The sequence below is a fragment of the Corvus hawaiiensis genome, chromosome 1 (genome assembly GCF_020740725.1).
Source record: "Corvus hawaiiensis isolate bCorHaw1 chromosome 1, bCorHaw1.pri.cur, whole genome shotgun sequence".
In the NCBI taxonomy this organism is placed as follows: Eukaryota; Metazoa; Chordata; class Aves; order Passeriformes; family Corvidae; genus Corvus; species Corvus hawaiiensis.
Window position 1 is genome coordinate 96,910,923 of NC_063213.1, and position 23,349 is coordinate 96,934,271.

The 23,349-nt window shown below is 56.2% G+C and overlaps 2 protein-coding genes across 2 annotated transcripts in view; both read right to left on the bottom strand.

Moving 5' to 3' along the window:
- Positions 1–21,835, bottom strand: part of SOCS7 (suppressor of cytokine signaling 7) — a 27,716-nt gene extending 5,881 nt beyond the window's left edge. Inside the window, 12 exon segments of the mRNA XM_048318520.1 lie at positions 2,319–2,447; positions 7,653–7,821; positions 8,778–8,870; positions 8,872–8,909; positions 12,670–12,700; positions 12,702–12,772; positions 15,640–15,747; positions 17,052–17,081; positions 17,084–17,115; positions 20,946–21,310; positions 21,312–21,485; positions 21,487–21,835. Coding sequence (XP_048174477.1) covers positions 2,319–2,447; positions 7,653–7,821; positions 8,778–8,870; positions 8,872–8,909; positions 12,670–12,700; positions 12,702–12,772; positions 15,640–15,747; positions 17,052–17,081; positions 17,084–17,115; positions 20,946–21,310; positions 21,312–21,485; positions 21,487–21,771 — 1,525 coding nt within the window. The 5' untranslated portion in view covers positions 21,772–21,835.
- Positions 21,774–23,273, bottom strand: LOC125334799 (basic salivary proline-rich protein 1-like). Its single transcript, XM_048321985.1, has 3 exons — positions 22,747–23,273; positions 22,201–22,553; positions 21,774–22,159 (listed from the first exon to the last, which is right to left on the bottom strand). The coding sequence occupies exons 1-3, from the start codon at positions 23,271–23,273 to the stop codon at positions 21,774–21,776; spliced, it is 1,266 nt and encodes a 421-aa protein (XP_048177942.1).
- Between the last annotated feature and the right edge of the window lie 76 nt (positions 23,274–23,349).

Genomic DNA, 23,349 nt, shown 5'->3' on the forward strand with positions numbered 1-23,349 from the left:
GGGTTTTGGGGTGGGATTTTGGAGGAGGGGATTTTGGAGGAGGGATTTTGGAGGAGGGGGTTTGGAGGAGGGGGTTTGGAAGTGGGGTTTGAGGAGGGGATTTGGGGGAGGAGGTTTTTGAGGTGGGGGTTTTGAGGAGGATTTTGGAGGAGGGGGTTTGGGGGTGGATTTTGAGGAGGGGGTTTGGGGGATGGGTTTTTGAGGAGGGTTTTTTAGGAGGGGGTTTGGGGGTGGGATTTGAGGAAGGGGATTTGAGGAGGGGGTTTTTGAGGCAGGGTTTTTGGGGAGGGGTTTAGGGGACGGGTTTCTGCAGAGGGGTTTTTGAGGAGGGTTTTTGAGGAGGGGGCTTGGGGTGGGATTTGGAGGAAGGGGTTTTTGCAGAGGGGTTTTTGAGGTGTGGTTTTTGAGGAGGGGGTTCAGGGGATGGGTTTTTGCAGAGGGGGTTTTGAGGAGGGGTTTTGAAGGTGGATTTTTGAGGAGGGGATTTTGGAGGAAGGGGATTTTGGAGGAAGGGGATTTTGGAGGAAGGGGATGGTGTTTTTGCAGAGGGGTTTTGGAGGAGGGGGTTTTTTGAGGGGCATTTCTGCCGAGGGGGTTTGGAGGGGGCTGGAAAAGCAGATCCAGGGAAAACCGAGCTCCGAGCCAGCGGATGAACGATCCCTTTGGGCAGCAGTGGGGTTTTTAGGGATGCAGAAGGAGGAGGGAGGAGGCACGGCCAGGCCCTGCCCTGCACATCCCTTCAAGGGGCTGAGGGGATTCCAAGGCGTTCAAAATCCAGGGAATTTGGACATTCCCAAGCTCCAGCCATTCCCCAGGCAGGGAACATCCCCCAGGGCTGGGAGGGATCAAATCCCCCCATCCCAAACCCTCCTCCTGCCTGGAAGTTTAGGGCAAAACTCGAGCCCACCTGGAAGCCTGGATGGTGGGAAAAACCCATTCCCAGAACCCTGGATCCCAGAAAAAACCATTCCTGGAACCCTGGTTCCCAGAAAAAACCCATTCCCAGAACCCCGGATTCCAGGGAAAAACCATTCCCGGAACCCCAGATCCTGGGGAAAAACCCATTCCCAGAAAAAAACCAGGCTCAACTGGAGGAAAAAACATTCCCAGGCTCACCTGGAACCCTGGATCCCAGAAAAAAAACATTCCCAGAATTCTCGATCCCAGGAAAAAAACATTCCCAGAACCCTGGATCCCAGAAAAAAAACCATTCCTGGAACCCCAAATCCTGGGGAAAAACCATTCCCAGAATTCTGGATCCCAGGGAAAAACCCATTCCCAGAACCCCAAATCCCGGGGGAAAACCATTCCCAGAACCCTGGATTCCAGAATAAAACCCAGAACCCCAGATCTTGGGGAAAAACCATTCCCAGAACTCTGGATCCCAGGGAAACCCATTCGCAGAATTCTGGATCCCAGGGAAACCCATTCGCAGAACCCCAGATCCCGGGGAAAAACCATTCCCAGAATTCTGGATCCCAGGGGAAAACCACTCCCAGAACCCCAAATCCTGGGGGAAAACCATTCCCAGAATTCTGGATCCTAGGAAAATCCCATTCCCAGAAAAAACCAGGCTCAACTGGAGGAAAAAACATTCCCAGGCTCACCTGGAACCCTGGATTCCAGAAAAAAAGCATTCCCAGAATTCTGGATCCCAGGGAAAAACCCATTCCCGGAACGCTGGATCCCAGGGAAAACCCATTCCCAGAACCCCAAATCCTGGGGAAAACCCATTCCCAGAATTCTGGATCCCAAGGAAAAAAACCATTCCCAGAACCCCAGATCCCAGGGAAACCCATTCCCAGAACCCTAGATTCCAGAAAAAAACCATTCCCAGAACCCCAGATCCCAGGGAAAAACCTATTCCCAGAACCCCAGATTCCAGAAAAAAACCATTCCCAGAACCCCAGATCCCAGGGAAAAACCATTCCCAGAACCCCGGATTCCAGAATAAAACCCAGAACCCCAGATCTTGGGGAAAAACCATTCCCAGAACTCTGGATCCCAGGGAAAAACCGATTCCCAGAACCCCAGATTCCAGAAAAAAACCATTCCCAGAACCCCAGATCCCAGGGAAAAACCTATTCCCAGAACCCCAGATTCCAGAAAAAAACCATTCCCAGAACCCCAGATCCCAGGGAAAAACCATTCCCAGAACCCCGGATTCCAGAATAAAACCCAGAACCCCAGATCTTGGGGAAAAACCATTCCCAGAACTCTGGATCCCAGGGAAAAACCGATTCCCAGAACCCCAGATTCCAGAAAAAAAACCAGTCCCAGAATTCTGGATCCCAGGGAAAACCCACTCCCGGGCTCACCTGGAACCCTGGATCGCAGGAAGTAGAGGAACTTCCCGTTTTTGGAGTGCATGATGGCCCTCTTGATGAACTCCACCACGGACTGGCAGCGGTCCTCGAACTTGGGGTGGCACCAGAGGCTGAAGGTCCCTTCCGAGAGAGCACAGGGACGTCATTCCCGTTATCCCAGGCCCGGGAATTTTTGGGAAAGCAGCATCACGGAAGCGACAGCACCGTGACAAATCCGGCGATCCCGGAACGGCTCCTGGCGGAGCCGGGATGAGGCGGGACAGCGGCACTGGGGGGGTGACCCCAAGGGCTCTGGGGACCAAAATCCACTTTTGGGGACCAAAATCCACTTTTCCAACATTCCTCAGCAGCGTCCCCGCTCCATCCCAACATTCCCAAAGGAAGGTGACCCCGGCCGCCGGCGTTTCCCGGTGCCATGGGTCAGCAAGCACAGTCCTGGAAGGGATGTCCTTGCCAAGGGGTGCTCACAGCTTCCTCTGGGACCTGACAGGACCTAGCAGCGGCCAGGTTGAATACGGACAATTCTTTAATCCACTTAAAATTGTGAATTGTGACCCCTCTGTGATGCACATTTAAGAATAGACAAACCCCCCCCAGCTCTGTCTCGTTTCTGGTGCCGGGACAGGTGGCTACGGGCCCCGTGTGGGGGCCAGTGGGCCACGGCCATCCTGGAGCCGACGGGCCCTGTTCCACCCGCAGAACCCCGCCCTGCCTTGCCGTGGGCAGCCGGAGCGGCTCGGCTCTCCCCGCTCTCCGATAAGAAAATTCAACATTCCAGCTGCAAAGCTGCAAGGCCGAGGTGAGATTGACCCTTTTAGTGCTGTGAGGAGCTGGAAACCTGAGGGAAGAGAGAGAGGAGATGCTTAAAGCTGAAATTCTGTTGTGAAGCTATGATATATCAGAGTATCCCGTGGTAATTCCATGAAGATCTGGGGGGTGGAGTGTTCAAGCTGTGAGCAAAAGCTGAGATAGGCAGATGCTGCCGCAGCTGTAATTTCGTGAGAAGTTTGGACAGGGAGAGATGGACCTGATGAGGACTTTGGCTCCAAATGGGAAAGGAGAAAGTTCCTAGAGATGGACCTGATGAGGACTTTTGCTCCAAATAGGAAAGGAAAAAACCTCAGTCCCTAGAGATGGACCAAATGAGGACTTTTGCTCCAAATGGGAAAGGAGAAAGTTCCTAGAGATGGACCTGATGAGGACTTTTGCTCCAAACAGGAAAGGAGAAACCTCAGTTCCTAGAGATGCTCCCAGAGATAGTCCTAACGATGAAGATGATGAAGACCCTTTGCCACCAGGGAAGGAGAAGGGCCTCTGTTTTTGTTTCTGAACGGCTCAACCTTAAAATTGTACCCCAAAAAACTTCAAGAGTGGACCCTCGAACGCGGGAAAACCAATTGCTATCTGTGTGTGACCTTGAACAAGCTGCAAGTCGGGGGAAGGGACTCACATGCGAGCAGAGAGACTCCTCTTCCTAAATGGACTGAACAATATTTGGAAGTGGGCGGCTGTCTCGCTGTGATAATGTTCTCATAGCATGAGCAAGAAGAGACTTCTCTTCCTAAATGGACTGACCAAGGTTATTCTGGAAGTGGTAACAGACTGAACATCTCCAGGGTTGTCTTTTTCCATCGTCAGTGGGAGAAGGGAGGAAGGTGGCAGAAGGAGGAGAGTTCTCAAGGTGTGCTGTAATTTTTTTTCCCTCTTTTAGGTCTGTTAATAAACTTCTTTCTATTCTTTCAAGTTTGGTGCCTGCTTTGCGTTTCTCCTCATTCTTATCTCACAGAAGGTAAACAGGAATGAGCATTTTGGACCAAACCACGACACCCAGGGATCGTTTTCCACGGGAGCAGCTTCGCGTTGCTGCTCCTTCATTAAAGGGATCGTTAATTAGGGCCCGGCTCATCACGTGGGGCGCTTCGGCCCCGGCGCTGTCACCCGACGCGCCCAGGATGGAACCGGAGCTGGGCACAGGCGGAGCCAGCGCTCCCAGCGGGACACAGCTCAGTCCGAGCAGTCCGGACAGCCCTGCCCGTGCCAAAATCCGGGAATTCCTTAGGAAAAAGCTCCAGAAGATTCCAGCCAGACCAGTCCGGACACACCAAAATCTGGGAATTCCTTAGGAAAAAGCTCCGGAAGATTCCAGCCAGACCAGTCTGGATACCCCTGCCCGTGCCAAAATCTGGGAATTCTCTAGGAAAGACCCCCGGAAGATTCCAGCCAGACCAGTCCAGACACCCCTGCCCGCCCCAAAATCTGGGAATTCCTTAGGAAAAAAGCTCTGGAAGATTCCAGCCAGACCAGTCTGGACACCCCCTGCCCACGCCAAAATCTGGGAATTCTCTAGGAAACATCTCCGGAAGATTCCAGCCAGACCAGTCTGGACAGCCCTGCCTGTGCCAAAATCTGGGAATTCCTTAGGAAAAAGCTCCGGAAGATTCCAGCCAGACCAGTCCGGACACCCCTGCCCGCCCCAAAATCTGGGAATTCTCTAGGAAAGACCCCCGGAAGATTCCAGCCAGACCAGTCTGGACAGCCCTGCCCGCCCCAAAATCTGGGAACTCTTAGGGAAAATCTCTGGAAGATTCCAGCCAGACCAGTCCGGACACCCCTACCTGTGCCAAAATCTGGGAATTCCTTCGGAAAAATCTCTGGAAGATTCCAGTCAGACCAGTCTGGACACCCCTGCCTGTGCCAAAATCCGGGAATTCCCTAGGAAAGACGCCCAGAAGATTCCGGCCATCCCCTGTGCCGTGTCACCGTGTTCCCGAGTGCCACATCCCTGTGGTTTTTGGACAATCCCAGGGACAATTCCATGTTCCGATGCCCGAGCACGCTTCCCACGAATAAATTTTCCCTAAATTCCAACCTAAACCTCTCCTGGTGCAGCTTGAGGTTTTCTGTGTTTTATCCCCCCCTTTATTTGCCCGAAATCCGGGGATTTTCCAGCAGAAAGCAGGGAAGCGCTGTCCCAAAGGGCTGGAAAACAGGAAAACGAAGGCTCCGGTGAGGATGGAGCCAGGCTGGAATTCCAGGGGGGTTCTGTGACCTCCACTGACCTGCAGGAGGATGGGGAGAGCTTGGAAAACACCCCCAGAAACCGGGATAAATCCTGAGGAGGAAACAGAAGTCAGGGAATTCCTGGAAAAGCAGCATTCCAGAAGGAAGAGAGGAGCAGTGCCCAGATCCAGCTGTGGGATTCACTGGGAAAACAAAATCCCTTCCCAGGGGCTGGTTTGGGAGCAAAGCCACCCCTGTGGAACAGGAGGAAAAAGCAGGAAAATCCCACATTCCTGGGAATCTTGGAGCTGGATGAGCCCTCGAAAGGACAAAGCACAGCCACACAATTCCCGAAAAAAAAGGTGGGAATTCTCTTTTTTCCCCCACCTCTCATCTACCCAAACCCACAGGTGGGGGAGTTTCTCTCCTTCCCAATCTTTCAGGCTCCCTCAGGGGTTTTTCCAGGTGGGAATTCCCACGGTGCTGCAGGAAAAGCAGCGCCAGGCAGAGAATCCTGCGCAGCGAGGGGGACACAGGAGATCCCCGGAGACCAAAAATTCCCTGTCCTGAGGCAGTTCCAGCTCTGGGAAAATTGGGAGCACCCGGCTCAGGGAGCTCGGAGAATCCTGGAATATCCTGAGCGGGAATGGACCCACAGGGATCACAGATCCAACTCCTGGAGTTCCCAAAATGCCACCCAAATGCTCCCTGGAACCTTGGAGCTCTGAGCATTCCCTGCTCCCACTCTTCGGGAACCCACGGAACAATTCCCTCGGGAATTCCCTGCTCCGACAGCTCAGCTCAGCTCCTGCAGCTGCGAGAGTTCCTGGAAGTCAGGATAAGGGGAAAAATCCCTCCTCAATTCCCAAACTGCCCGGAATTAACGCTGGGCAATCTTCCCAGCAGGAGAGGCTGCACATCCCACCTCAGCATCCCTAAAATCCCATTCCCCGAGGCACCGGGAGCTCTTTATTCCCATTTTATTCCGGCGTTTCGAGGCGCAAACCCCGAAGCCGAGCGCGGCTTTTTTTAATAAAAAACCCAAACTGATGCCATGAAGATTTTTTGCCTCTTCTTTTATACCCCTGTTCTACCTTTTTTACAGCTTCTGTATTCCCAGCGCTTTTTGCCTCCATTCTTGGCCTTGTTTGTCAAGCTCAGAGACTCAACATTTGAGAAGCTCCGTAGCCGGGGATCAGTGTGCCCCAGAGCCCGAGGTGCTCTCCAGAACACATTCTGTAAACCGAGACAGAACCATCCAGGGGAAGGCTCCTTGGGGAGGGGGGCTCACTTGAGCCTCTCATTGGGGAATCTTTGCTAGATCTGCTAATTAGTAACACCTAGAATGTTCTATCCAGTGTTGGGGGGAGGGACAGACACAGGGAAAGACTCGGCGGGGTGCATCTCGATGCACATGACCTGGACGTGTGCACCTAAGGATCCTTAAAAATAAATCCCAAGGTAAAATCCCTTTTCCCCTTCTAACCGTGTGTGCCTCTTGATTTTAAGACCAGCTGTCCTGGGTTGCAGTGTATTCTATCACCATCCTCAGGAGCTGCTGAAATCAGGTGGGGCAGTGTTTCCTTGCCTCCTCCCCCCAGACTATCTTGCTGTTAATGGCCCATCATTGTCCTGCCGCATGACTCCCAGATAACTCCCTCCGGATTATCTTCTGTTAATGAGCCTAATCAACACTTGGCCTCATGACTCGTTACCCCATTGTGAGATGCTCCACCCAGAGGGAGGAACCAAGCATCCCATCGTGGATATAATCTGGGACTCTGACCACCAGAGACAACCCTTTCCACTGGATTTCCAGAGGACAGGAGCTACACAGCCACCACTGGGCCTTCTGAGGAGGAGCAGACTCTTTTTCTACAGGATCACCGCTTCAGAGGACTGCAACCACCACCCTGCCTAACAGGGACCTAGGTTGTACCTTGACTCTGTCAGTTTGAACCAGTGTTTTCTTTTACTTTTTCTCCTTTTCTTTAATTTCCATTAAATTGTTATTCTGACTTGGTGCCTCCCACTGGTTTGTTTTCAAACTAGTACACCAGGAAAAGGCATCAGTTGCTGGCGACCACGAAGGGACCCTAAAGACCTTGAAACTCGCAGTCTTGGGTTGGAACACATCTTGCTTTGCCCCTCTCTTTGCCGGCAAATTACAGAGGGGCCGGAACAACGATCTGAGACTGTGAGCAGGACTTTAGGACCCAGCACAGAAAGGCATCAAAACAACCGAGGGAATTTCGCTGCTCCTCCCCTCATCCTGGAGCTCGGAGCCGTATCCCTGAGGTTCCCTGATCCCGGGAATGCCCTCACCTCTGTAGTGCTCCATCCGGGTGTGGTGGGTGATGCCCTGCGAGCGGAAGCTGAGGCTCAGGATGTAGCGGGGGTCGGAGCTGTCCCGCACCAGGAAGGAGCCGTCGGGTTTTCCCTTCAGCTTCATCTCGGCGTCCTCCCAGTTCATGGGGCCCCAGTACCATCCGCACTGGGAGAAGGGAAGAGCGGGAGATGTCAGGGAGGGCTGGGAATGCGGGGAATTCCATCGGCAAACTCCGAGCCGTTCGCTGCCGGTGTGGGATTTCGCCGGATGGAAGCGCCCGGTGCGGGCGGTTGGGGTTTCTTCGGGATGAGGGGACACGGGAGATCCAGACCCCTCCTTTCATGCACAGAAAATGCTTTCCTGGACTCCAAACTCATGGAAAAGCCCTTTGGGATCACCAAGTCCAACCATTCCCCTGCGCTGCCGAGGCCACCACGTCCCCAAGTGTCACATCCCTTTTAAATCCCTCCAGGGATGGGGACTCCGCACTGCTCTGGGCGCCCTTTTAGGGAATAAATTTCCCCTAAATCCAAACAAAACCTCCCCCAGCACAGCAGAACTCTTTCCTGGATTCCAAAAAAACCATGGAAAAGCCCTCTAGGACCATCAAATCCAACCATTCCCCAGCACTGCCGAGGCCACCACTGACCCACGTCCCCAAGTGCCACATCCCCACAGATTTTAAATCCCTCCAGGGATGGGGACTCCGCACTGCTCTGGGCGCCCTTTTAGGGAATAAATTTCCCCTAAACCTCCCCCAGCACAGCAAAACTCTTTCCTGGATTCCAAAAAAACCATGGAAAAGCCCTCTAGGACCATCAAATCCAACCATTCCCCAGCACTGCCAAGGCCACCACTGACCCACATCCCCACGGATTTTAAATCCCTCCAGGGATGGCAACTCCGCACTGCCCTGAGCTGCCTCTCCCAATTCCTGGCCACCCTTTTAGGGGATAAATTTCCCCTAAATCCAAACAAAACCTCTCCCAGCACAACTTGAGGCCGTTTCCCGTTGTCACGTATCCCCCAGGAGCAGGACGGGAGGGCTTTTCCCAAGCCCATGAAGGGAAGGATCCACCCCAATCCCAATCCCGGCGGGGGCGGATTTTCCCTCCCGGTACCTTCTCCAGCTCCCTCAGGCTGGCGGCGAAGCTGCTGGGGTCGGGGCGGGCCAGGGGACACTGCAGGTGCGGCGGGGGGCGGCTGGCCAGGGGCCTCGGGGGGCCGCAGGGGCACGGCCCGGGGGAAGGCGTCTGCGGGGAGAGACAGCGGGGTCACTGCCATTGTCACTGTCACTGTCACCTACAGACAGCGGGGTCACTGTCACTGCCATTGTCACTGTCATGGTCACCTACAGACAGCGGGGTCACTGTCACTGTCATGGTCACCTACAGACAGTGGGGTCACTGTCGTCACCTACAGACAGCGGGGGTCACTGTCACTGCCATTGTCACTGTCACCTACAGACAGCGGGGTCACTGTCACTGTCACCTACAGAGACAGCAGGGTCACTGTCACTGCCATTGTCACTGTCACTGTCACCTACAGACAGCGGGGTCACTGTCACTGCCATTGTCACTGTCACCTACAGACAGCGGGGTCACTGCCATTGTCACTGTCACTGTCACCTACAGACAGCGGGGTCACTGTCACTGCCATTGTCACTGTCACCTACAGACAGCGGGGTCACTGCCATTGTCACTGTCACTGTCACCTACAGACAGCGGGGTCACTGTCACTGTCACTGTCACCTACAGAGACAGCGGGGTCACTGCCATTGTCACTGTCACCCACAGACAGCGGGGTCATTGTCACTGCCATTGTCACTGTCACTGTCACCTACACACAGAGGGGTCACTGTCACTGTCATTGTCACTGTCACCTACAGACAGCGGGGTCACTGCCATTGTCACTGTCACCTACACAGACAGTGGGGTCACTGTCACTGCCATTGTCACTGTCACTGTCACCTACAGACAGCGGGGTCACTGTCACTGTCACCCACAGACAGCGGGGTCACTGTCACTGTCATTGTCACTGTCACCCACAGACAGCAGGTTCACTGTCACCTACAGACAGCTGGCGTCACTGTCACTGTCACGGTCACTGTCACCTACAGACAGTGGTGGTCACAGTCACCCACAGAGACACCCGGGGTCACTGTCACACACAGACACAGCCCAGTGCCATCACCAGGGCCACTGTCACCCATAGAGACAGCCCAGGGTCACTGGCACCGTCACCCACCCAGAGACAGCCCAGGGTCATTGTCACTGTCACTGTCACCCACAGAGACAGCCGGGGTCACTGTCACTGTCACCCACCCAGAGACAGCCCAGGGCCACTGTCACTGTCACCCACCCAGAGACAGCCGGGGTCACTGTCACCCCCAGGACCATCCCCCACAGGCGGCCACCCGGCCCCTCCGGGAAGGCCGAGGACGCTGGGCTGACCCACGGAGGGCCAATGTCCGGCAGAGGGACACAGCGGGAAGCACGGCAGGAAAAGCCCTGTGGGGCCACAGGAAAGGATGGGAATCCCAGGAAAAGGGGCAGGAAAAGCCCTGTGGGGCTGGAGGAGAGGATGGGAATCCCAGAGAAGGAGCAGGAAAAGCCCCGTGGGGCTGGAGGAAAGGATGGGAATCCCAGGAAAAGGGGTAGGAAAAGCCCCGTGGGGCCACAGGAAAGGATGGGAATCCCAGGAAAAGGGGCAGGAAAAGCCCTGTGGGGCTGGAGGAAAGGATGGGAATCCCAGGAAAAGGGGCAGGAAAAGCCCCGTGGGGCCACAGGAAAGGATGGGAATCCCAGGAAAAGGGGAAGGAAAAGCCCCGTGGGGCCACAGGAAAGGATGGGAATCCCAGGAAAAGGGGCAGGAAAAGCCCTGTGGGGCCACAGGAAAGGATGGGAATCCCAGGAAAAGGGGCAGGAAAAGCCCCGTGGGGCCAGAGGAAAGGATGGGAATCCCAGGAAAAGGGGCAGGAAAAGCCCTGTGGGGCTGTAGGAAAGCAGAAGCAGAAGGGGGAAGGCACAGGAAAGCTCTGGGGCTGCGTGTGGGGCTGGAATTCTGCTCCCACTGCTCTTCCCTGGCATCACCAACGGGATAAAGCCGGGAGGAAGCAGGGAAAAGCGAGGGAAAAGCGCAACTTCCTTCAGCAAAACCGCGGGAAAGCAGAACCAGAACCCTCCAGGACAGGGAAAAACCTCGGAGCAGAGCAGGAAAATCCATCCCCCCCCATCCCCAAAAAAACAAACAAACCCAGAACCACCAAAAAGTGGAGATTCCAGGAGGGAAAAAGGAGATTTCAGGAGGGAAAAGGAGATTCCAGGAGGGAAAAAAGGAGATTTCAGGAGGGAAAAAAGGAGATTTCAGGAGGGAAAAGGAGATTCCAGGAGGGAAAAAAGGAGATTTCAGGAGGGAAAAGGAGATGCCAGGAGGGAAAAGGAGATTGCAGGAGGGAAAAGGAGATGCCAGGAGGGAAAAAGGAGATTCCAGGAGGGAAAAGGAGATTCCAGGAGGGAAAAGGAGATTGCAGGAGGGAAAAGGAGATGCCAGGAGGGAAAAGGAGATTGCAGGAGGGAAAAAGGAGATGCCAGGAGGAGACAAAAAAAGGAGATTCCAGGAGGGAAAAGGAGATTTCAGGAATGAAAAGGAGATTCCAAGAGGGAAAAGGAGATTCCAGGAGGGAAAAGGAGATTGCAGGAGGGAAAAGGAGATTGCAGGAGGGAAAAAGGAGATTTCAGGAAGGAAAAGGAGATGCCAGGAGGGAAAAGGAGATGCCAGGAGGGAAAAGGAGATTCCAGGAGGGAAAAAAGGAGATTCCAGGAGGGAAAAGGAGATTCCAGGAGGGAAAAGGAGATGCCAGGAGGGAAAAAGGAGATTCCAGGAGGGAAAAGGAGATTCCAGGAGGGAAAAAGGAGATTCCAGGAGGGGAAAAAGGAGATTCCAGGAGGGAAAAAGGAGATTCCAAGAGGGAAAAGGAGATTCCAGGAGGGAAAAGGAGATTCCAGGAGGGAAAAGGAGATGCCAGGAGGGAAAAAGGAGATTCCAGGAGGGAAAAGGAGATGCCAGGAGGGGAAAAGGAGATTCCAGGAGGGAAAAGGAGATTTCAGGAATGAAAAGGAGATTCCAAGAGGGAAAAGGAGATTCCAGGAGGGAAAAGGAGATTCCAGGAGGGAAAAGGAGATGCCAGGAGGGAAAAAGGAGATTCCAGGAGGGAAAAGGAGATGCCAGGAGGGGAAAAGGAGATTCCAGGAGGGAAAAGGAGATTTCAGGAATGAAAAGGAGATTCCAAGAGGGAAAAGGAGATTCCAGGAGGGAAAAAGGAGATGCCAGGAGGGAAAAGGAGATTCCAGGAGGGAAAAAGGAGATGCCAGGAGGGAAAAAGGAGATTCCAGGAGGGAAAAGGAGATTTCAGGAGTGAAAAGGAGATTCCAGGAGGGAAAAGGAGATTTCAGGAGTGAAAAGGAGATTCCAAGAGGGAAAAGGAGATTCCAGGAGGGAAAAAGGAGATTCCAGGAGGGAAAAAGGAGATTCCAAGAGGGAAAAGGAGATTCCAAGAGGGAAAAGGAGATTCCAGGAGGGAAAAAGGAGATTCCAAGAGGGAAAAGGAGATTCCAAGAGGGAAAAGGAGATTCCAGGAGGGAAAAGGAGATTTCAGGAGGGAAAAGGAGATGCCAGGAGGGAAAAGGAGATTCCAGGAGGGAAAAGGAGATTCCAGGAGGGAAAAAGGAGATTCCAGGAGGGAAAAAGGAGATTCCAGGAGGGAAAAGGAGATTTCAGGAGTGAAAAGGAGATTCCAAGAGGGAGGAGGGAAAAGGAGATGCCAGGAGGGAAAAAGGAGATTCCAGGAGGGAAAAAGGAGATTTCAGGAGTGAAAAGGAGATTCCAAGAGGGAAAAGGAGATGCCAGGAGGGAAAAGGAGATGCCAGGAGGGAAAAAAGGAGATTCCAGGAGGGAAAAAGGAGATTCCAGGAGGGAAAAGGAGATTCCAGGAGCTGCCCAAGCTCAGCCGACCTGGGCCGTGGGGCGGAGGAGGCGGAGGCAAGAGGGAAGGACTGCAGGGAGGAGCCCATCGGAGCCACAAGGACGGACGGAGGCAGCGTCCCACTGATATCATCTAGGAGAGAGCAGAGGCCACACAGGGTCAGAAAAACCGGGAAAAGAGCCTGGAAAAGGGGGAATGTGGGAATTCCCAGCGGCACTGCGCCGTTGTGGGGTCACGGACACCTCGGGGGAGTCGAACACCCAACAGCTCGGAGGGCAAAAGCCTCAGAAATGGCTTTGAAAGTGAATTCAAGTGAATTAAAAGGAGCTGGAGGGGGTTTATGTCCAAGAAATGGGATTTGCTGGAGCCTAAAGGGAAAGGGGGAAAGGGGGAAAAAAAGGGGGGGAAAAAAAGGGGGGGGAAAAAAAGGGGGGGAAAAAAAGGGGGGGGAAAAAAAGGGGGGGGAAAAAAAGGGGGGGAAAAAAAGGGGGGGAAAAAAAGGGGGGGAAAAAAAGGGGGGGAAAAAAGGGGGGAAAAAAAGGGGGAAAGCCTGAAGTGCTTGGGGAAAGTCACGGCATAAAGTCTTAAAGCCAGGAAAGTGCTTTAAGCCAGCCTAACTTAAAGCCAGGAAAGTGCTTTAAGCCAGCCTAACTTAAAGCCAGGAAAGCTCAAAATTGGGCTGAAAGCTCAGTCTAACTTAAAACCAGGAAAGCTCAAAATGGAGCTAAAAGCTCAGCCTAACTTAAAGCCAGAAAAGCTTTAAATGGAGCTAAAAGCTCAGTCTAACTTAAAACCAGGAAAGCTTTAAATTGGGCTGAAAGCTCAGTCTAACTTAAAGCCAGAAAAGCTTTAAATTGGGCTGAAAGCTCAGTCTAACTTAAAGCCCGAAAAGCTTAAAATTGGGCTAAAAGCTCAGTCTAACTTAAGCCAGAAAAGCTCTTAAAGCAACCTGACTTAAAGCCAGCAAAGCTTTCAAATCAGGCTGGAAAAAGCTCAGTCTAGCTTAAAACTGAAACTCTCCATCCTCCTCTGGCTTCCCGGCGTGGGCTCGCAGCGGCTCGGGCGTTGCTGGAGGAGGGGAATCCCTGTTCCAGCACCAGGGATTTCAGGATTCCTGGAATTCCGGGATTTCAGCTGCTGGAGTTGGGATGTGGAGCTGGGTTTTCCCCATCCCGAGCTGCTCCTGCTCAGAGGAGCATCCCAGGCTGGCTCCTGGGGCAGCAGCCGGGATTTTTGGGGGTAACAGGGAAGGGATCCGGCCTTGGTGGTGCCCCCAAAAGGGGCAGGAATGCTAAAAAAAATGGGGAAATCCACTAAAAGCAGAGGGAAAGCAGGGGGAAAGATGCCAAAAAGTGGCAGGAATGGTACGAAAGCGGGGGGAAAGGCCCCAAAAACAGGAGGAAAGTTCCTTCAAAAGCAGTAGGAATGGTAAAAAAGCAGGGAAGAGATTCCAAAAGTGGCAGGAATGGTAAAAAAGCAGGGAAAGACCCCAAAAGCAGCGGGAATGGTATAAAAACAAGGAAAATACCCCAAAACAGCAGGAATGGTAAAAAAGCAGGGAAAAGACCCCAAAAGCAGCGGGAATGGTATAAAAACAAGGAAAATACCCCAAAACAGCAGGAATGGTAAAAAAGCAGGGGGGAATTCCCAAAAGCAGTGGGAATGGTAAAAAAGCAGGGAAAGAACCCAAAAGTGGAAGGAATGGTACAAAAAGCATGGGAAAGACCCCAAAAGCAGCAGGAATGGGACAAAATCAGGGGGAAAGTCCCCAAAACCAGGAGGAAAGTCCCCTCAAAAGCAACAGGAATGGTAAAAAAGCAGGGAAAAGACCCCAAAAGTTGAAGGAATTGTAAAAAAAGCATGAGAAAGTCCCCAGCAGTGGCAGGAATGGTACAAAACCAGAGAAAAAGAACCCAAAAGCAGCAGGAATGGGACAAAACCAGGGGAAGAGATTCCAAAAGCAGCAGGAATGGTAAAAAAGCAGGGGAAAGACCCCAAAAGCAGCAGGAATGGGACAAAATCAGGGGGAAAGTCCTCAAAAAGTAGGGGGAAATATCCTAAAGCAGCAGGAATGCTAAAAAAGCAGGGAAAGAACCCAAAAGTGGAAGGAATGGTACAAAACCAGGGGGAAAGTCCCCAAAACCAGGAGGACAATTCCCTCAAAAGCAACAGGAATGGTAAAAAAGCAGGGAAAAGACTTCAAAAACAGCAGGAATGGTACAAAAGCAGGGGAAAGACCCCAAAAGCAGCAGGAAGGGGACAAAAACAAGGAAAATACCCCAAAACAGCAGGAATGGTAAAAAAACAGGGAAAGAACCCAAAAGTGGAAGGAATGGTACAAAAAGCAGGGAAAAGACCCCAAAACCAGGAGGAAAGTTCCCTCAAAAGCAGCAGGAATGCAGAAAAAGCAGGGGGAAATTCCCAAAAGCAGCAGGAATGGTACAAAACTGGGGGAAACACCCCAAAATTGGGAGGAAAGTTCCATCAAAAGCAGCAGGAATGGGACAAAAGACGGAAAAGACCCCAAAAGCAGCAGGAATGGTACAAAAGCAGGGGGGAATTCCCAAAAGCAGCAGGAATGGTACAAAAACAAGGAAAATACCCCAAAACCAGCAGGAATAGTAAAAAAGCAGGGGGGAATTCCCAAAAGCAGTGGGAATGGTAAAAATGCAGGGAAAAGACCCCAAAAGCAGCAGGAATGGTACAAAAACAAGGAAAAGACCCCAAAAGCAGCAGGAATGGGACAAAAGCAAGGAAAATACCCCAAAAGCAGCAGGAATGGGGACAAAAAGCAGGGAAAAGACCCCAAAAGCAGCAGGAACGGCACAAAAGCAGCACCTCCCCCTCCCCTCCTGGCTGACCCGAGGGAAAATCTGATGCTCCCCATGAAATCCTGTGCCAGGGAAGGGGCGAGCAGGGCGAAGCGCGGGGCTCAGGGGAGGGCACGGGGGCAATTCCCACATTCCCGGGGCTCCAGGGGCGATTCCCGGGCCGGGTACCGAGCAGGCTGAGGCTTCGTCGCGGCGGCGGCGGCGGCGTCGGAGGGTGAGGGGAGCTGCTGAGGCCTCGCTGGGAAATGTCCACGTCCACCAGCGACACCGTCTCACCTGCGGGAAAGGGAAGCGGAGAAGCCGCGGTGAGAGCCGCGATGGCAGAGGCGGGGGAAAGGTGGGAATTCTGTGGGGAAAAGGTGGGAATTCTGTGCGGGAAAAAGGCGGGAATTCTGTGGGGAAAAAGGTGGGAATTCTGTGGGGAAAAAGGCGGGAATTCCGTGAGGGGAAAAGGTGGGAATTCTGTGGGTGAAAAAGGCGGGAATTCTGTGGGGAAAAAGGCGGGAATTCTGTGCGGGAAAAAGGCGGGAATTCTGTGGGAAAAAGGTGGGAATTCTGTGGGGGAAAAAGGCGGGAATTCCGTGAGGGGAAAAGGTGGGAATTCTGTGGGTGAAAAAGGGCGGGAATTCTGTGGGGAAAAAGGCGGGAATTCTGTGAGGGGAAAAGGTGGGGATTCCGTGAGGGGAAAAGGTGGGAATTCTGTGCGGGAAAAAGGCGGGAATTCCGTGGGGGAAAAGGCGGGAATTCCGTGAGGGAAAAAGGTGGAATTCCGTGAGGGGAAAAGGTGGGAATTCTGTGGGTGAAAAAAGGCGGGAATTCTGTGGGGAAAAAGGCGGGGAATTCTGTGAGGGGAAAAGGTGGGGATTCCGTGAGGAAAAAGGTGGGAATTCCGTGAGGGAAAAAGGTGGGAATTCCGTGAGGGGAAAAGGCGGGAATTCTGTGGGGGAAAAGGTGGGGATTCCGTGAGGGAAAAAGGTGGGAATTCCGTGAGGGAAAAAGGTGGGAATTCCGTGAGGGGAAAAGGCGGGAATTCTGTGGGGGAAAAAGGTAGGAATTCCGTGAGGGGAAAAAGGTGGAATTCTGTGGGGGAAAAAGGCGGGAATTCTGTGGGGGAAAGGTGGGATCCTCTCCTGGGGTTCCAGACCCCTCTCCTCGGGTTTAGATCCTCTCCTGGGGTTCCAGACCCCTCTCCTCAGGTTTAGATCCTCTCCCTGATATTTTAGACCTCTCGTTTTGGGCTTAGAACCTTCTCCTGGGGTCTCAGACCCTTCTCCTTCAGTTTAGACCCCTTTTCTGGTGTTTTAGACCCCTTTCCTTTGGCTTAGACCCTTTCCTGGTGTGTTAAGACCCTTCTCCTGCGGGGTTTAGGCCTTTTCCTTGGGCCTAAGGCCCTGTCCCCGGTGTTTTAGGCCCAGGCCCCTCTCCTTGGGCATCTCCTTTTCGGGTCTGAGGCCAGGCAGGAGCGAGAGACAACCCAGAGATCCTGACTTGGGATCCCACAGGAGCTTGGCAAAATGGGAAAAACCCTCCCCCGGAATTCCACAAATCCCTCACTTCCTCCCCCGGCCCCAAATCCTCACCTGTGAAGAGCGGGCTGAACACAACCGGGAAAAGGCACTTTGGGTTCTCGTCAGTCTGTGTTTCCTGTGGGGGGGGAAAAAAACGGGGAAAACGGGGTGAGGGGAGATGAGGAGACCCCAAATCCCAGCCCTGTGCCCTTCTCCATCCTCCCCAGGCCCTCCACCCACGTGTTTTTCCAACTCCCAGGGTCTAAACAGTGCAGGGAACTGGGAAGAGCTGGGGCTCTGTCCTGCTCCAAAGCGAATCCCTGAGCAGGGAGTGAAGGGAGCCTTTGGAAAGAAGCCCCGAGCAGGTGCCAGAGAGCCACGGAGCTGCTCCACAGCTTCCCTGGATCAGGAATCGCCAGATTCCCGGGGTGAAATGGGGTTGGATCCCCCAGCAAGCTGGGGTTTGTGCCTGGAGTACCCCAAAAATGCACGGGGAGGGTGGGGAAGCTCAGCCCAGAGAGGCCAAAATGGGTGGGAACAGCTGCAAATGCAGCCAGGAGCAGCAGAATTCCCGGGAACGCCGGAATTCCCAGGAAAAGCAGCATCAGCAACCAGTTCTACACCAAAGCCAGAGGCAGCCCCGCTCCGTCCAGCTCGCTCCTGCCTCAAGGAATTGATCCAAGTCTGGATAATCCTGGTAAACTGAGGCAGCCCCAGCCCTTCAATCCACGCTGGAGGTGAGAAAAAGCCCCTTTTTTCACTTTTATTCCCACTTTTAATCTTATTTCTCCAAAAAAAAAAAAAACCCCACCAACAGCTCCCCACCGACATCATCATCTTGGCAGAGCCAAGGAACCAAAAAACAATTCCCAACTGAAAGAATTCCAGGATTTCCTGGGAAACTCCCATGGAAATGTGTGGAATTGTTTGGATTTTCAGCCTCTCACACCGGTTCGAGGGTGGATTTTTTTGGCTGCCCACAAGGGGGATAATAATTATTATTATTTAATGTTTATAAATTTAATTGTAATTAATAATGATAATAATAATGACAATGATAATGATGATAATAATAATAATGATAATAATAATAATAATGGAAAAAATAACCCAATTATCGGCCACACATAAAATGACACTTCTGGAGTAATATCAGCCATCCTTAAAAAATACCAAATCTCCCCCCAAAAAAATCACATCTCCTGGAAAAAAAATAAACAAGTATCCCAAAAAAGATATCGGACCTCCCCAAAAAACATCAGCTCTCCCAAAAAAAATAGGATCTCCCAAAAAAAAAATCAAATATCCCCCAAAAATATCAGCTCTCCCAAAAAAATATCAAATCATCCGCCCCCCAAAAAAATCTAACATCTCAAAAATTCATCGGATCTCCCAAAAAAAAAAAAAAATCACATCTCCCAAAGAAAAATCACATCTCCCCCAAAAATATCGGATCTCCCCAAAAAAAAATCAAATCTCTCAAAAAAATCAGATCTCTCAAAAAAAAAATCAGACCTCCCAAAAAAAAAAGATCAGATTTCCCTCCAAAAAATCTAATATCCCAAAAAAATATCGGATCTCCCAAAATCACAGCCCCAGCTCTGCTGGCACCCCCAGATCCTTGGTGATCGCCAGACACATAGTGACCACCTTGGAGTCATGGTGACCACCAGACCCTTGGTGACCACCAGACCCTTGGACTCATGATGACCACCAGGTCCATGCTGACCACCAGACTGCTGGACTCATGGTGACCACCAGGTCCATGCTGACCACCAGATCCATGGATTCATGATGACCACCAGATCCATGGATTCATGGTGACCACCTGACCCTTGGATCCATGCTGACCACCAGATCCATGGATTCATGATGACCACCAGATCCATGGATTCATGGTGACCACCCGACCCTTGGATTCATGGTGATCATCAGATCCATGGATTCATGGTGACCATCAGATCCTTGGACTCATGATGACCACCAGACCCTTGGATTCACAGTGACCACCAGACCCATCCCATATCCATGGGAGCCACAGGTCCTGGGAGAACCTCCAGCTCCCAGCAGAACGTAGGAAAGGCCCTGGTTCATCACCATCATCATCACCATCATCCCACCAGGACGGGAGGAAAAAGGACCATTAATGACCATTAATGACCCATCCCCCAGCACCAGGGTGGGATTCCTGGAAGCAGCAAAGTCCTGTCTGACCCCCAGGAGTTGCTGCATCGAGCACCTCGAAGGAACCTCTGCTAGAGAGACACCTAATTCGTGAGAGGAGCTGCATGAGGAGTGACCATCGAAGTGACCGCCAAAGTGACCGCCAAAGTGACCACCAAAGTGACCCAGGCGTTTCCCCACTCCCGACCCTCTCCACCACCCGACCCCAGCCCTGGGAGGTCCCAGGCCTGCTGGAACAACCCCAGTCCCATTAGCAGAGCTTTCCGTCTGTTCCAGGCACCGTCTGGGGCCCGTTGAGTCATTTGTGGGCAAGGAGCCACCACCTCTGAGGCCGCTCCAGCTCCCCACGTGCCCAGGGAGGCTCCTCGGGCCCGCAGGAGCTCCAGAGAGGCCGCAGCACCTGCTCAGCTGCGGGGCTGGGAGCTGCCGGCTCCTGCCCCACCCCCTGCTTCAAAGGACAGCTCATTTTGGGGTAATTTTGGCCTCCTCGGGCAGCCAGCGGGCTCTGTCCCCACACGCCAGGGCTGCAGGTGACGCCTGACCCCGGGTCAGCAGCTCCAGCCTGGAGAAAAGCTTCCTGCTCATCCAACACACCCCAAAAATCCCCGCGGAGGGTTCGTGAACCCCGCAGGGAATGGGCCGAGCCGGGACACTGAATCCATCCCATTATTTCCTGCTGCTCAGGCCTTGGCCTTCTCCTGGAGAAATCCCGGCTCTGCTGTCGGGAATGTCACGGGAAGCGGTTCCAGGAGCCTGGGAAGCAGGGACAGAGCAGCCCTGGACCATCCACAGGCGGTACCGAGCAGCTGCTGTCCCGCTGGAGCAGCAGGAGCCGATGGAACAGGGATGGGGAACAGGGGGGACACGTGGGACCCCAGACCAAGAAATCCCGGGATTTATCCCCCATCCCAGCCGACTATTCCTCCTGCATGGGAGAGCACCGGGAGGGAGAGCTGAGCCCCCGCAGCAGCACCCACCACCTCCAGAGCCTCGAGGAACCACCCTGCAGCACACGGGAGGTGACAGGGAACGCCAGTCCCTTGGGGACAGCACAGTGTCACCAGAGGGGACAGCGCTTCCCCGGCACCCGCAGCACCCCGGGCCAGCCGTCACCTCATCGGCCACGGAATTACAGAAACTGGGAAAGCCCTCCAAGATCGGCGAGTCCAACCTTCCACTCGCCCACGTCCCCAAGTGCCACATCCACGCACTTCCTGAACAGTTCCAGGGATGGCGATTCCACCACTTCCATGGGCAGCCTGTGCCAGTGCCTGACCACATTCTCCACCTTAAAATCCAACCTAAACCTCCGCTGGGCACAACTGGAGTCATCCCATCCCTGGTTCCCTGGGAGCACAGCCCGACCCTCACCCGGCTGCACTCCCCTGTCAGGAATTTGGAGAGCAAAAAGGTCCCCCCCGAGCCCCCTTTTCCCCACGCTGAGCCCCCCAAGCCGCTCCTCGCGGGACTGATGCTCCAAGCCCTGCTCCCGGTCCTGCTCCCAGAGGTTTTTCCGCCATCCTCGTTAGGGATGCAGGCCTGGATCAGCGCGACCCTGCTCGGCCAGCCTCTCCCGGGCTCCGGTGTCCCCGTGCGAGCAACGAGGCCTCGGCAGCCGCTCCGAGAGGTCGATCCCAACCCGGACCCGCTGCGCGGGGTGGCCCCGGTGCCTCGCGTCCCCCTCCAGCAGAGCATCCCAGCACGGCCCCCGGGCACCCCGGCCACGGGGACACGGCCCGCACCCCGCGGTGCCCGCATCCCACCCCCCGGTGCCCCCCGTACCTGCCCGGCTCCTGCTCCCGGCCGCGGGCCCCGCACACATCCGTGAGGCTCCCGGCCGAGGCGGCGGCGCTGGCGGCGTCCCCGGTGGCCGAGCCGCCGCTGCAGCTCTTGGTGCGGAAGAGGCGGCTGAGGCGGATGCGGAGCGAGCCCTTCCTGCCGCCGGGGCCGGTGCCGGTGCCCGCGCCCGCGGGCGGCGGAGCGGGGCCGGGGGCCGCTGCTGCTCTGCCGGCGGCGCGGGCGGCCCCGCGCCCGGGGGACCCCGGCTCGTCCTCGGAGCCGCTGCCACCCTCGTCGGGCTCCAGCGCCTCGAGCACCAGCAGCGCATCGCTGGTTTCCTCCCCGGCGGGCGGCCCGAGGCACGGGCAGGGGGTGCCCGCCGCGCCCGCCGCCCCCCTTCGCCCCCAGCCCCGGCGGGCGCAGCCCCAGCGCCGCCAGCTGCAGCTCCAGCCCGCTCTGCGCCGCCGCTCCCCAGACCGCCGCCGCTTTGGGCTCCAGCGCGCAGCGGTGCCGCGGGCACAGCTCGGCCCCGCCGCCCCCCGGGACCCCCCCCGCCCGCCGCCGCCGCCGCCGCCGGGCCGCAGTCCGAGCCGGGCCGGCCCTCGGCCGCCGCGTTGCGGAAAACCATCAGCTGCGGCCGCGGGCTGCGCAGCCCCGGCCCGGCCCCCGGCAGCCGCCCCCCGCCGCCGGGCCCCGCGCCCGCCGCGCCGGTACCGGCACCGGCGCCGCCCGCCGCGCCCGCCTCCGGCCCGGTGCCATAGCCCAGCAGCCGGCTGAGCACCCGGTACGAGGCCGCGGCGGCCGCCGCCGCATCCCCGTCGCGCTGCATGGCTACGGCCGCCGCATGGCCCGCGGGGACCGGGACCGCACCGGGACCGGCGGCCGCCGCCGCCGCCCTCGCACGGCCGCGGCGCCCCCCCCCCACGCCGCCGCCGCCGCCGCCGCCGCCAGCGCCCCGCCCCCGCGCTTCCGCCGCTGGCCGCGCCCCCCGGTGCCGGTCCCGCCTCTCCCGGTGGTTATGGTCCCGCCCCGGTGCGGAGGCCGCGCCCCCGAGCCCCCCGACCGCGAGTGGAGGGGCCACGGGGACCCGCGGGGACACGCTCCGAGCACCGGGAGCCGCTCCGAGCTCCCGCACGCGCCGGTGACACGGCACCCAAGGGTGGCTCCGGCACCCACGGGCGGGACCCGCTCCGAGCACCGGGACCCGCTCCGAGCCCCTGCACCCACGGGGGGACCCGCTCCGAGCCCCCGCACTCACCGGCACCCACGGGCGGGACCCGCTCCGAGCCCCCGGGCGGCACCGGTTCCGAACCCCGGCACCCACCGGCGGCACCGGCACCCGCGGGGACAGAGGGGTCACTGATGGTGGGGCCGGGGGACAGTTCCTGGACACGCAGCTCCAGCCGCGACCCAGCGGACTCGTCCCCCACGCCGGGACCGGGGGGTGTGGTGGGGGAAACTGAGGCACGGGCCGGCGGCGCTTCATACCGCGAGCCCTGCGCGGCTCTCGCCCGGTTCTCGCAGGCAGCGCGTCCCAACCGGAGCAGAGGGGACGGGGACCGGCTCTCCCCACACCTCCCCGCGGGCTGGGGAAGGGGAAGGTCATCGTTGCTTGAGGGCAGAGCGGGAAAGCTGAGCACCCTCCCGTGCTTCAGTTTCCCCTCTGCACCGCGGGTCTGCTGCACAGGACATCACACTTGGGGGGTGGGCTTCAGATCCTGCTCGTGCCCACCCCCAGCCCGCACCCACCACCCCCAGCCCCACAGGGACACCCCCGCATGGATGCCACCCCCCCCATTCCCACCCCATGGCCCAGGGGGGGCTGGGCACTGCGGGATTGGGGGACGCCGCGGGCGCGCTGTTCCCCCCGGCCGCCGAGGGGCCGCGGGGAGGGGGATACGGGCAGGAAAATTCCCGTTCCCGTTGCCATGGCTTCCCATCAGGATGCGCTTGCATCACGGCCAGCCCGAGGGGCCGGGGCGCGGGGGTCCCCTCGGGGCTCGGTGCGGGATCCCCTCGGCGCTCAGGTCGGGGGGCTCCGGGCAGCGCTGCCGCCCGTGCGGGAGCGCGGGGGCGGGCGGGGGGGCTCCGGGCAGCGCCAGCCGCTGAACAGCGTTTGGAGCCGGTGACGTCTGCTCCGGCATCGCCGAGGGAGGAGAACGGGCGGCAGAGCGCGGGGCCGGCTCCGGGCAGCTCGGGGTCCCTGCCCGCCATGAGCCCCCCGGGCCGGTCGGGGGGGCCGCCGGGGGCCGGGGGGCTCCGCTGAGCCCCAGCCATGGGGCCGTGCCGGTGGCCGCTGCTCTGGGGCTTCCACGCGGTGCTGGCGCACATCGCCGTGCTCACGGGATGGTCCCCGGCCCCCGCATCCTCCTGGGCGCCCACCCTGGAGCCGGGAGCGCCGGGGGAC

Coding starts and splice junctions, on each gene's coding strand:
- LOC125334799 (XM_048321985.1), bottom strand. CDS start 23,273: ATGTGCGCCAGCACCGCGTGGAAGCCCCAGAGCAGCGGCCACCGGCAC. Junction 22,554..22,746: donor AGCCCCCCCTGGGCCATGGG/GTGGGAATGGGG, acceptor TCTGCCCTCAAG/CAACGATGACCTTCCCCTTC. Junction 22,160..22,200: donor GGTCCCGCCCGTGGGTGCCG/GTGAGTGCGGGG, acceptor CCGTGGGTGCAG/GGGCTCGGAGCGGGTCCCGG.